General features: G+C 44.2%; 1 protein-coding gene across 2 annotated transcripts in view; it reads right to left on the bottom strand.

Annotated features, from left to right (window-relative positions):
* Nucleotides 1-1,274: 1,274 nt before the first annotated feature.
* Nucleotides 1,275-12,621, bottom strand: part of ufm1 (ubiquitin-fold modifier 1) — a 40,151-nt gene continuing 28,804 nt past the window's right edge. Inside the window, exons 6-7 of one of the 2 annotated variants that reach the window (XM_036967384.1) lie at nt 2,168-2,292; nt 1,275-2,076 (exon numbers count right to left, since the gene is read on the bottom strand). In XM_036967384.1, the coding sequence (XP_036823279.1) occupies nt 2,177-2,292 (116 nt within the window). In that variant the 3' untranslated portion in view covers nt 1,275-2,076; nt 2,168-2,176. Of the gene's footprint in view, nt 2,293-12,621 lie in introns of both variants that reach the window. The other variant, XM_036967383.1, reaches the window with a different exon arrangement.

Below are 12,621 nucleotides of genomic sequence, written 5' to 3'. Positions count from 1 at the left end.
GGATTCCTCCTCCTCGGCTGCGTTCTCTGGCTAATGGAGAGTGAAAAACAAAATGAGCTCTCTTTGTTTACCCACCGCTGTGTGTTCTCGCCGTCTCCTTCCGTCTCTCTTTTATTGGGCCCTCTCTCTTTCGCTCCCATCTTCACCCCACCACCGAGATGGCACATTTCATTTCTGCGAGAGGAACCTCAGGGAAACTAATGACCTAGGTCTGACACTGAGGAGTTATGAATAAACGTGACGTTATCAAGACAGGGATAACATGTGGTCTGTTTCTCTGTGTGTGTGTGTGTGTGTGTGTGTGTGTGTGTGTGTGTGTGTGTGTGTGTGTTCAAATACATGTACATTTTATCCTTCTGATGTGTTCTGACCTAAAGCCTGAATGAACATACTAGGCGGTTGGGGGAAAGTCAACATGGTGATCGCTTCACATAGTAGGCTAAAGACCGACTGATATAGTAAGAGGCCTTGTCCCGAGCCAGAACGGCCCATGGGACGGGAGCCTATCTCCTGTTTCTGTAGTGTGAGGCAGCTTGATGTACAAGTACACTCACTACCTGGACAGGACGCTAGTCTATTGCAGGGCCCATGATACAGTAGCTCTTTCTAACACCTTGGCACGAGTCTGATTCGGAATCTTCATTTTCACCATCAGTGCCTACTGTGTATCAGTTGCAGGTTAACCTCGTCCACGAGCATCCTCCCTCCCCCTTCCTCTCTCTGGCAGTAATTGGTCCTGAGGATGTTAGTTGCCGGTTGACGTGATGCACTAGTTCTGTTTTTTTGGGTTGATGGGACACAATGCATTACATCACAGTGTGTAGTGTATTTGGATAATGCTAGGTTTGCAAAAAAATCCATTAACTTTCACAACATTCTCTGGTTCTCCAGAAATCCTGTTTAGCGGATTCTGGATATCCTGCTTATTCCCTGATGATTCTGCAAATCTTCAAAACGGGAATATTCCAACCAGGGAACTTTGAGACCTTAGTTGATTTTCATGAAGGTTTTATTTCCCCCCCCCCCCTGTTCGAGTCATTTTATCTGATGCTCTTATCCAGAGCCAAGTAGCAATTAGGGTTAAGTGTCTTTCTCCGGGGATTCGAACCAGCAACCGTTCAGTTACTGGCCTAATGATATTTTAACCGTTAGGCTCTGCTGTACGACATGCCAGTGTTGCCTACTGTACTGAATTACATGGACATCCAGCAGTACTGTTGGAATCAGACAGACGGCAGCAGAGCTCCATGTTCAGTTTATCACAATACAATTTATTTCTTTATATATATATTTTTATTTTATTTAACTTGGCAAGTCAATTCTGGAGGGTACAAGACAGAAAAACCCATGTCCAGAGAACATTGAAAAACCATCATGGTTTTCCTTAACCGCCCCAAAACCAGACTTGAAATAATGGCATTACAAAATGATCTCGGCTAGAATGGGAAATGCAATACATGAATACATTATTATTATATTCCAGAAAGATCTGCATTGTAAGTTATGGATGCTCGCTTGGACAGTATTCGTCTCTGGAAAAGGATGCTAGACGAGACCACCTAAAAACAGACAGCTTCCTTGAAACACGCATCTTTTAGTAAACGAGTGATATAACAGTGCTCTCTGAAAGCATGCTGAACCAGCTAAATCATTTGAATGTGTAGTACAAACCCACATTAATGCAGTCCTCTTCAAAAAGTAAGTACATACATACCTAAATATGCCCACAGATTTCGTTCGCAAAAAAAAAAAGAGGCAGATATATTAGCCATTTACCATTACAACTAAAATAAGTACACAAAACTACAACTGTTCACAAGCACATTGTCTGCTAAGCTTCCGCCAAGTCCTTCTCTTGAAGCCGCCAGAGTGTGTGTGTGTGTGTGTGTGTCTGTGTGTCATCAATTACTTCAGTGTGAGAGTATCTATGGACAGCCTGGGGTGACGCTGCATTTGGAGAGTGCAGACAGGATAGACAGAATTAATCTTGCTGCTGCAGTGTCTCTCTTTGTGTAGGTGTGTGTGTGTGTGTGTGTGTGTGTGTGTGTGTGTGTGTGTGTGTGTGTGTGTGTGTGTAGTAATTTCAGGTCTAGAAAATATATACACAAACACACCGAGTGTTCCTCAGGTCAGAAGTGATTCAGCCGGTGTGTGTGTGTGTGTGTGCGTGTTTGAGTCATTGGGTCTTCGAGGAGAAGGATGAGGAAGATCGGTCTGTTCCTACTCCCCTTCCTCCCACTCTGTCTCTGGGAATGATGCGCAACTCTGAACCGTGCTTCAGGAACACATTCCCTGGGAAAACAACAACAACAGCAGCATCATAAATCGTCTAACGTCAGAGAATAGAAGAAAAACAAACGTCCTCGATAAAGAGTCCCACCCCCCCCACCTGAAAACAGTTCATAGTATCGTTACTGCAGTATTTACCTTGTCAGAGTCTTTCCTAGGCATTTCTCTAGCGCCATAAAAACTCACATCACCAATCCACAGACACCTCCAGGAGATAAATAAGACAAACTGATAGATTGAGCTACCTAACACAGCAAATGTTGTAAAATATATCAAGTAGTAACATCCCAGAGACTAGTGTTCAAGTAATGACAGATAGTAGTATAGGTTAACGTTAACCTATACTACTAACAACTAGCCAGAGGCAAAACATTAGCATAACAATATGGACTTAAGGGGAGCGAACGGTGATTACAGCAGATGGTGTTTACAGGGCACGGTGATTACAGCAGATGGTGTTTACAGGGCACGGCGATTACAGCAGATGGTGATTACAGGGCACGGTGATTACAGCAGATGGTGAGTACAGGGCACGGTGATTACAGGGAACGGTGATTACAGCAGATGGTGAGTACAGGGCACGGTGATTACAAGGCACGGTGATTACAGGGCACGGTGATTACAGGGCACGGTGATTACAGGGCACGGTGATTACAGCAGATGGTGAGTACAGGGCACGGTGATTACAGGGAACGGTGATTACAGCAGATGGTGAGTACAGGGCACGGTGATTACAAGGCAAGGTGATTACAGGGCACGGTGATTACAGGGCACGGTGACTACAGGGCACGGTGACTACAGGGCACGGTGACTACAGGGCACGGTGACTACAGGGCACGGTGACTACAGGGCACGGTGACTACAGCAGATGGTGACTACAGGGCACGGTGACTACAGCAGATGGTGACTACAGGGCACGGTGATTACAAGGCACGGTGATTACAGCAGATGGTAATTACAGGGCACGGTGATTACAGGGCACGGTGACTACAGGGCACGGTGATTACACGGCACGGTGATTACAGGGCACGGTGATTACAGGGCACGGTGATTACAGGGCACGGTGATTACAGGGCACGGTGATTACAGGGCACGGTGACTACAGGGCACGGTGACTACAGCAGATGGTGACTACAGGGCACGGCGATTACAGGGAACGGTGATTACAGCAGATGGTGAGTACAGGGCACGGTGATTACAAGGCACGGTGATTACAGGGCACGGTGATTACAGGGCACGGTGATTACAGGGCACGGTGACTACAGGGCACGGTGACTACAGGGCACGGTGACTACAGGGCACGGTGACTACAGCAGATGGTGACTACAGGGCACGGTGACTACAGCAGATGGTGACTACAGGGCACGATGATCACAGGGCACGGTGATTACAGGGCACGGTGACTACAGGGCACAGTGACTACAGGGCACGGTGACTACAGCAGATGGTGATCACAGCAGATGGTGATTACAGGGCATGATGATTACAGGGCACGGTGACTACAGGGCACGGTGACTACAGCAGATGGTGATCACAGCAGATGGTGATTACAGGGCATGATGATTACAGGGCACGGTGCTTACAGGGCACGGTGCTTACAGGGCACGGTGACTACAGGGCACGGTGACTACAGCAGATGGTGTTTAAAGGGCACGGTGCTTACAGGGCACGGTGCTTACAGGGCACAGTGACTACAGGGCACGGTGACTACAGCAGATGGTGTTTAAAGGGCACGGTGCTTACAGGGCACAGTGACTACAGGGCACGGTGACTACAGCAGATGGTGTTTAAAGGGCACGGTGCTTACAGGGCACGGTGCTTACAGGGCACGGTGACTACAGGGCACGGTGACTACAGCAGATGGTGATTACAGGGCACGGTGACTACAGGGCACGGTGACTACAGCAGATGGTGATTACAGGGCACGGTGACTACAGGGAACGGTGTTTACAGGGCACGGTGTTTACAGGGCACGGTGATCACAGCAGATGGTGTTTACAGGGCATGGTGACTACAGGGCACGGTGAATACAGGGCACGGTGATTACAGCAGATGGTGTTTACAGGGCATGGTGATTACAGCAGATGGTGATTACAGGGCACGGTGACTACAGGGAACGGTGTTTACAGGGCACGGTGTTTACAGGGCACGGTGATCACAGCAGATGGTGTTTACAGGGCATGGTGACTACAGGGCACGATGATCACAGGGCACGTTGATCACAGGGCACGGTGATCACAGGGCACGGTGATCACAGGGCACGGTGATCACAGGGCACGGTGATCACAGGGCACGGTGATCACAGGGCACGGTGATCACAGGGCACAGTGATCACAGGGCACAGTGATCACAGGGCACGGTGATCACAGGGCACGGTGATTACAGCAGATGGTGTTTACAGGGCACGGTGACTACAGGGCACGGTGACTACAGGGCACGGTGACTACAGGGCACGGTGACTACAGGGCACAGTGATCACAGCAGATGGTGTTTACAGGGCATGGTGACTACAGGGCACGATGAATACAGGGCACGGTGAATACAGGGCACGGTGAATACAGCAGATGGTGACTACAGGGCATGGTGACTACAGCAGATGGTGACTACAGGGCATGGTGACTACAGCAGATGGTGACTACAGGGCATGGTGATTACAGGGCACGGTGAATACAGTGCACGGTGACTACAGCAGATAGTGAATACAGGGCACGTGACTACAGCAGATGGTGACTACAGGGCATGGTGTTTACAGGGCACGGTGACTACAGCAGATGGTGACTACAGGGCATGGTGTTTACAGGGCATGGTGATTACAGCAGATGGTGTTTACAGGGCATGATGATTACAGCAGATGGTGTTTACAGGGCACGGTATTACAGCAGATGGTGTTTACAGGGCATGGTGATTACAGCAGATGGTGTCTACAGGGCACGGTGAATACAGGGCACGGTGATTACAGGGCACGGTGACTACAGGGCACGGTGACTACAGCAGATGGTGACTACAAGGCATGTGATTACAGTAGATGGTGATTACATCAGATGGTAACTACAGGGCACGGTGATTACAGGGCACGGTGACTACAGGGCACGGTGACTACAGGGCACGGTGACTACAGGGCATACTAATCGGCCGATGTCACAAATTGATGTAGAGAAACCCAGCCTAACCCCCCCCTCCCCCCCAAACAGCAAACTATGCAGAAACATGGTGGCTAGGAAAAACTCCCTAGAAAAGGCAGGAAACTAGGAAGAAACCTAGAAAGGAACCAGGCTGACGGTGTTCAAAAGTTCATAGATGATCAACAGGGTTAAATAATAATAATCACAGTGGTTGTAGAGGGTGCAACAGGTCAGCATCTCAGGAGTAAATGTCAGTTGGCTTTTCAATGCCGAGCAGGGCTCTATGTGTAACATGAGGCACAAATTAGCACTCTGTCATACCCCTTCATATCGACTCAGTACTGGTACTCCCGTGTATATAGCCAAGTTAGAGTAACTCATTGTGCATTTATTATTACATGTTATTAATTCTCAATTGTTCTTTTTCTCTGAATTGTTGAGCAGAGTTGCAAAGAAAAAGCCATATCTCGGACTGGCCAGTAAAAATAAAATATTAAGATGGGCAAAGAACACAGACACTGAACAGAGGAACTCTGCCTGGAAGGCCAGCATCCCGGAGTCGCCTCTTCACTGTTGACGTTAAGTCTTGTGTTTTGTGGGTACTATTTAATGAAGCTGCCTGTTGAGGATTTGTGAGGCATCTGTTACGCAAACTAGACACTCTAATATACTTATCCTCTTGCTCAGGATGTGCACTGGGGCCTCCCACTCCTCTTTCTATTCTGGTTAGGGCCAGTTTGCGCTGTTCTGTGAAGGGAGTAGTACACAGCGTTGTATGAGATCTTCAGTTTCTTGGCAATTTCTCGCATGGAATAGCCTTTATTTCTCAGAAGAAGAATAGGCTGACAAGTTTCAAAAGAAAGGTCTTTGTTTCTGGCCATTTTGAGTCTGTAATCAAACCCACAAATGCTGATGCTCCAGATACTCAACTAGTCTAAAGAAGGCAAGTTTTATTGCTTCTTTAATCAGAACAGTTTTCCGCTGTGCTAACATAATTGCAAAAGGGTTTTCTAATGATCAATTAGTCTTTTAAAATTATAATCTTGGATTAGCTAACACAACTCAGGAGTGATGGTTGCTGAAAAATGGGCCTCTGTACACCCATGGAGATATTCCATTAAAAATCAGGCATTTCCAGCTACAACAGTAATTTACAACACTAACAATGTCTACACTGTATTTCTGATCAATTTGATGTTATTTTAATGGGCAAAAAATGAGCTTTTCTTTAAAAAAAGAAGTTTAAGTGACCCCAAACTCTTGAATGTTAGTGTGTATATATATTGTGGCAGATGGCAGGGAGAGGTGAGGGGAGATATCTTGCAGCCCACTGGCTCCACCCCGGAGCCTTATATGGACTTCCTGCCCCAACGAGGCAAGGCTGTGCCTTGTTAAGCCAGGGAGTGCTTGGGGATAATGGAGGAAGCAGCCTGCACAAGGGGGCAGAGTAATTAGAGAGCAACGTGCGTTATGAAGAGGGGGAAAGAAAATCCCTAAGAGCGGGAAAGAAAATCCCTAAGAGGGGGAAAGAAAATCCCTAAGAGGGGGAAAGAAAATCCCTAAGAGCGGGAAAGAAAATCCCTAAGAGCGGGAAAGAAAATCCCTAAGAGCGGGAAAGAAAATCCCTAAGAGCGGGAAAGAAAATCCCTAAGAGGGGGAAAGAAAATCCCTAAGAGCGGGAAAGAAAATCCCTAAAAGGGGGAAAGAAAATCCCTAATAAACTTTCCATGTGTATGTTTTGTTTTTGAATTTGGTGAGGCGGAAACCCCACACCCTTGAGCCTACTACACAACATGTTTTATTGTGAACATGTTTTTAGAAATTGTTGCAATGGTATTAAAAATAAAAAAAACAGAAATACCTTATTTTACATAAGTATTTCAGACCCTTTGCTATGAGACTTGAAATTGAGCTCAGATGCATCCTGCTTCCATGAATCATCCTTGAGACATTTCAACCACTTGATTGGAGTCCACCTGTGGCAAAGTCAATTGCTTGGACATGATTTGGAAAGGCACAGACCGGTCTATATAAAGTCCCACAGTTGACAGTGCATGTCAGAGTAAAAAACAGGGATTGAAGGAATTGTCCATAGAGCTCCCAGACAGGATTGTATCGAGGCACAGATCTTGTGAAGGGTGCAAAAACATGTCTTCAGCATTAACCTGTTTGGGCTAGGGGGCAGCATTTTCACTTTTGGATGAATAGCGTGCCCAGAGTGAACTGCCTCCTACTCGGCCCCAGATGCCAATATATGCATATTATTATTAGTATTGCACAGAAATCACTCTGAAGTTTCTAAAACTGTTTGAATGATGTATGTGAGTACAACATAACTCATATGGCAGGCAAAAACCGGAAAAGAAATCCAAACAGGAAGTGGGAATTCTGAGGTTTGTAGTTTTAAAACTCAGCTCCTATTGAAGTTACAGTGGGATATTGGTTATGTTGCACTTCCTAAGGCTTCCACTAGATGTCAACCATCTTTAGAAACTTGCTTGATGCTTCTACTATGAAGGGGGGCTGAATGAGAGGAGAATGAGTCAGAGGTCTGCCAGTAGCCTCGAGCCCAGTCACATGCATTCACGAGGTAGCTCTCGTTCCATTGCTTTTCTACAGACAATGGAATTCTCCGGTTGGAACATTATTGAAAATGTATGATAAAAACATCTTAAAGTTTGATTCTATACTTCGTTTGACATGTTTCTACGAACAGTAATATAACTTTTTGAAATTTCCGTCCGAACTTTCCGCTGGAAGTTGCGCGCGCGTTTCGATTTGTTTTGCACCAACAAAAGGAGGTATATGGACATAAATTATGAACTTTATCAAACAAATCAAACATTTATTGTGGAACTGGGATTCCTGTGAGTGCATTCTGATGAAGATCATCAAAGGTAAATTAATATCCGCAACATGGCAGAGATTTATTTTGGCTGGTTTGGGCTCTGAGCTTCGTACTCAGATTATTGCATGGTATGCTTTTTCCGTAAAGTTTTTTTGAAATCTGACACAGCGGTTGAATTAAGGTGAAGTTTAGATAAAGTTCCATGTATAACACTTGAATTTTCATCAACATTTAAAATGTATATTTCTGTGAATTGATGTGGCACTCTGCCAAATCACTGCACGTTTTGGAAGCAAAACATTACTGAACGTAACACGCCAATGTAAAAATAGATTTTTGGATATAAATATGCACTTTATCGAACAAAATATACATGTATTGTGTAACATTAAGTCCTATGAGTGTCATCTGATGAAGATCATCAAAGGTTAGTGATTAATTTAATCTCTATTTGTGCTTTTTGTGACTCCTCTCTTTGGCTGGAAAATGGCTGGGTTTTTCTGTGACTTGGTGGTGACCTAACAATCTTTGTGGAGCTTTCGCTGTAAAGCATTTTTGAAATCAGACACTGTGGCTGAATTAACAAGAATTTTATCTTTAAAATAGTGCCTAATACTTGTATTTTTGAGAAATTTTATTTATGAGATTTCTGTTGATTTATATTTGGCGCGCTGCAATTTCATTGGCTGTTAGCGGAACGGAACCCCGTTCCCAGGACAGCTTAAAGGGCCATGGTCAGGGAGGTGACCAAGAACCCAATGGTCACTGACATTCCTCTGTGGAAATGGGAGAACCTTCCAGAAGGACAACCATCTCTGCAACACTCCACCAAATCAGGCCTTTATGGTAGATTGGTCAGACAGAAGCTACTCCTCAGTAAAAGGCACATGACTGCTTGCTTGGAGTTTATAATATATACACAAAAAATATATATATATACACAAAATACACCTAAAGACTCTCAGACCATGAGAAACAAGATTCTCTGGTCTGATGAAACTAAGAGACCACTGGCCGGAATTCCAAGCGTCTTGTCTGGAGGAAACCTGGCACCATCCCTATGGTGAAGCATGGTGGTGTTAGCATCATGCTGTGGGATGTTTTTCAGCAGCAGGGACTGGGAGACTAGTCAGGATCGAGGGAAAGATGAAAGGAGCAAAGTAGATCCTTGATGAAAACCTGCTCAGGACCTCAGACTGGGGCGAAGGTTCACCTTCCAATAGGACAACGACCTTAAGCACACAGCCAAGACAATGCAGCAGTGGCTTCGGGACAAGTCTCTGAATGTCCTTGAGTGTCCCAGCCAGAGCCCGGACTTGAACCCGATCGAACATCTCTGGAGAGACCTGAAAATAGCTGTGCTGCGACGCTCCCCATCCAACCTGACAGAGTTTGAGAGGATCTGCAGAGAAGAATGAGATAAACTCCCCAAATACAGGTGTGCCAAGCTTGTAGTGTCATACCTAAGAAAACACGATGCTGTAATCGATGCCGAAGGTGCCTAATAAACAAAGTACTGAGTCTGAAGGGTCTGAATACTTATGTAAATATGATTTCATTTTTTTCTTTGTAATAACTTAGTAAAAGTTAAAAAAAAACAGTTTTTTTTTGCTTTGTCATTATGGGGTATTGTGTGTAGATTGAGGGAACAATACAATTTAATGAATTTTAGAATGAGGTTGTCTGAAGTCCCTGATTTTTATTTATATATGATTATTTTTTAAATAGTTGATTTCAATGCCATATTTTCCAAATTTGCTGTTTCACAAAAGTTCTGAACGCATATCCATTTTACAGACACAGTATACTTCACATGTTCATCTTGTTTTAAAAACCCTTCAGCTACATTCAACCTCAACACCAGTTTTGATTTCTATTTGCAAATATGTTTTTTTTCAATTTGTGATGTTTCACAAACATAAAACTAAACTTCTCTATTCTCAGTTTCTACAGACTCCAAATGAAAAATATCAAATATTTTTTTTCAATTGTGCTGTGCTGTTTCACAAGCTGTTTCTAAACTTCTCTATTCTCAGTTTCTACAGACTCCAAATGAAAAAAAAGTACACATTTAGAGTATCAATTGATTGATTGACTATGACTTTTTCAAAATCACCCAGCAGTGCTATTTGCAGAGTTACCTCTGTTGCAATTCTTCAGATAATTTCTGAACCTGCAATCAAAATCAAGCCACATCTGGACAGTACCAAAACATATGATCTAATGATTCTGCAAAATCTGCAGAGCTGGGACGGTTGTATCCCCCATATACATATTATATTGGTAGCAATACTTTTGTATAATAATTTAACTTGAAAAACTAGTTGTTTTGTGCTATGGAATCGGTACGTTGAAAAGCTCTTTCCAACTATTTTGCGATCTATCGGGCATGGCTGTATATTTTTTGGTCCTTAAAATGAAAATAGTATACTTTTTTTTGGTCTTTATTGCCCACAGACTTGTTCTTTACTTTCTCTCCACTTGCCTCTTCCAAACTACACGGCAATGTAAAAGTTGTTGAAAGTTGAAAACACGAATCATCAGCATACACGTATAGATTTCTAGCCCTTTGAAATTTGGTTGGATCTGATTTTAATAGAGAACGTTTCGATGGCCATTATAAATAGATATGCCGATAGTGGACAACCTTGTTTTACTCCACTTGACAGTTTAATACTTTGAGATGTAGCCATTATTTACTATTTTACAAGAGACTCTCCAAAATGGAAATATTCCAGGCATTTTTATATAAATTCCAGTCGTACTGTATTAACCCGTGTGTGGTGTTCGGGTCTGTGGGACCCATTTCAAATGTTCGCGAAGACTAATTGGCCTTGGCTCATTTTCTGTGAAGAACATGTAAAATAACACATTTTCATTGTATACACATTTATATTACATATGTGGTGTTTGGGTCCACTCGACCCGGTTAATAAAAGTGTGGAAAAGTGTGTGTGTAGGTGAAAACAAGTAAAAATTAAACCAACATTTTTTTGCTGTGCCCCTTCACTCGGTCTTCCTCCTCCCTGGGCCTGCTGTTTCAACATAGCACCAAGAACTGGTCTGTCTCCAACTTTTCTCGCACTCTTTACCCTTCGTATTGTGTGGAACTACACAATGTCTTGCGGGAACCTGCACAATTTGATTACAATACGTTGTGGGAAAATACAGATTTTTTATTTTTATTTTTATTTTTTAACACTCTACTACCGAAGCCAAGTTGCAAATAAATAGCTTTGCATGTGTGGTTCCTTACCACATTCAATCAGTATGGCAAAAATAATCTCTGCACAGAGGGCCTTAGAAAATGTTTGTTTTTTTTGCAGAGAGAGAAGCTGGTTTGGAAGAAGCGTCTTCCACTATGGAAGATGAAGAATTTTCTGAATATGAGGATCATGTCTGTCAATTCAGAGTCTGACAGTGAGTTGGAAGAAGGTAAGATTGACCCTCAGCCAGATCTAGGACCAGCCCGTCAGCAACCAGCTCAGCAGCAGCCTGCAGGAGGAGAAATATGGATGTCAAAAAATTGTGAAATTGAATGGTCTTCTTGCCCAAGGAATGACCCACCCAACATGGCTGCCAAGGTGATAAGGATGCAACCAGGGACAACGCAGATGGTGGTTACTCATATGTGCAGGACATAGTCTTCTTTTCAACTGTTCATCCCAGACACCATCCAGAAAACCATTCTGTACTGCACTAATTTGGAGGGAAGAAGTGTTTTTGGAGAGATGGAAGGAGATGGACCAAACTAATTTACATGCATACTTTGGGGTTCTTATCCTTGCTGGTGTTTTCAGGTCCAATGGGGGAATCCACAGAATCCCTGTGGGATGCAGAAACTGGCAGAAAACTTTTCAGTGCAACAACGTCTCAGGAAAACCACATTATTTCCAGGATTATCCGCTTCGATAACCGAGACACCAGACCAGCTCGGCAGCAGAGAGACAAGCTATCTGCTATCAGGTCAGTGCAGAGAGACAAGCTAGCTGAAATCAGGTCAGTGCAGAGAGACAAGCTAGCTGCAATCAGGTCAGTGCAGAGAGACAAGCTAGCTGCAATCAGGTCAGTGCAGAGAGACAAGCTAGCTGCAATCAGGTCAGTGCAGAGAGACAAGCTAGCTGCAATCAGGTCAGTGTGGGACAAGTGGGTGGACCGCCTTACTCTGTTTTACAACCCTGGGCCCAACGTTACTGTTGATGAGCAGTTTATGCCATATATGGGCTGCTGCCCATTCAGACAGTACATACCGTCTAAACCTGCAAAATATGGAAACAAGATCTGGGCTGCCTGTGATGCTGCTTCATCATTTGTGTGGAACTTGCAAGTGTATACAGGGAAGCCAGATGGAGGAGCCCCTGA

The sequence above is a fragment of the Oncorhynchus mykiss genome, chromosome Y, assembly GCF_013265735.2.
Source record: "Oncorhynchus mykiss isolate Arlee chromosome Y, USDA_OmykA_1.1, whole genome shotgun sequence".
Classification (NCBI taxonomy): domain Eukaryota; kingdom Metazoa; phylum Chordata; class Actinopteri; order Salmoniformes; family Salmonidae; genus Oncorhynchus; species Oncorhynchus mykiss.
This window is presented reverse-complemented; position numbering and strand designations above follow the sequence as displayed.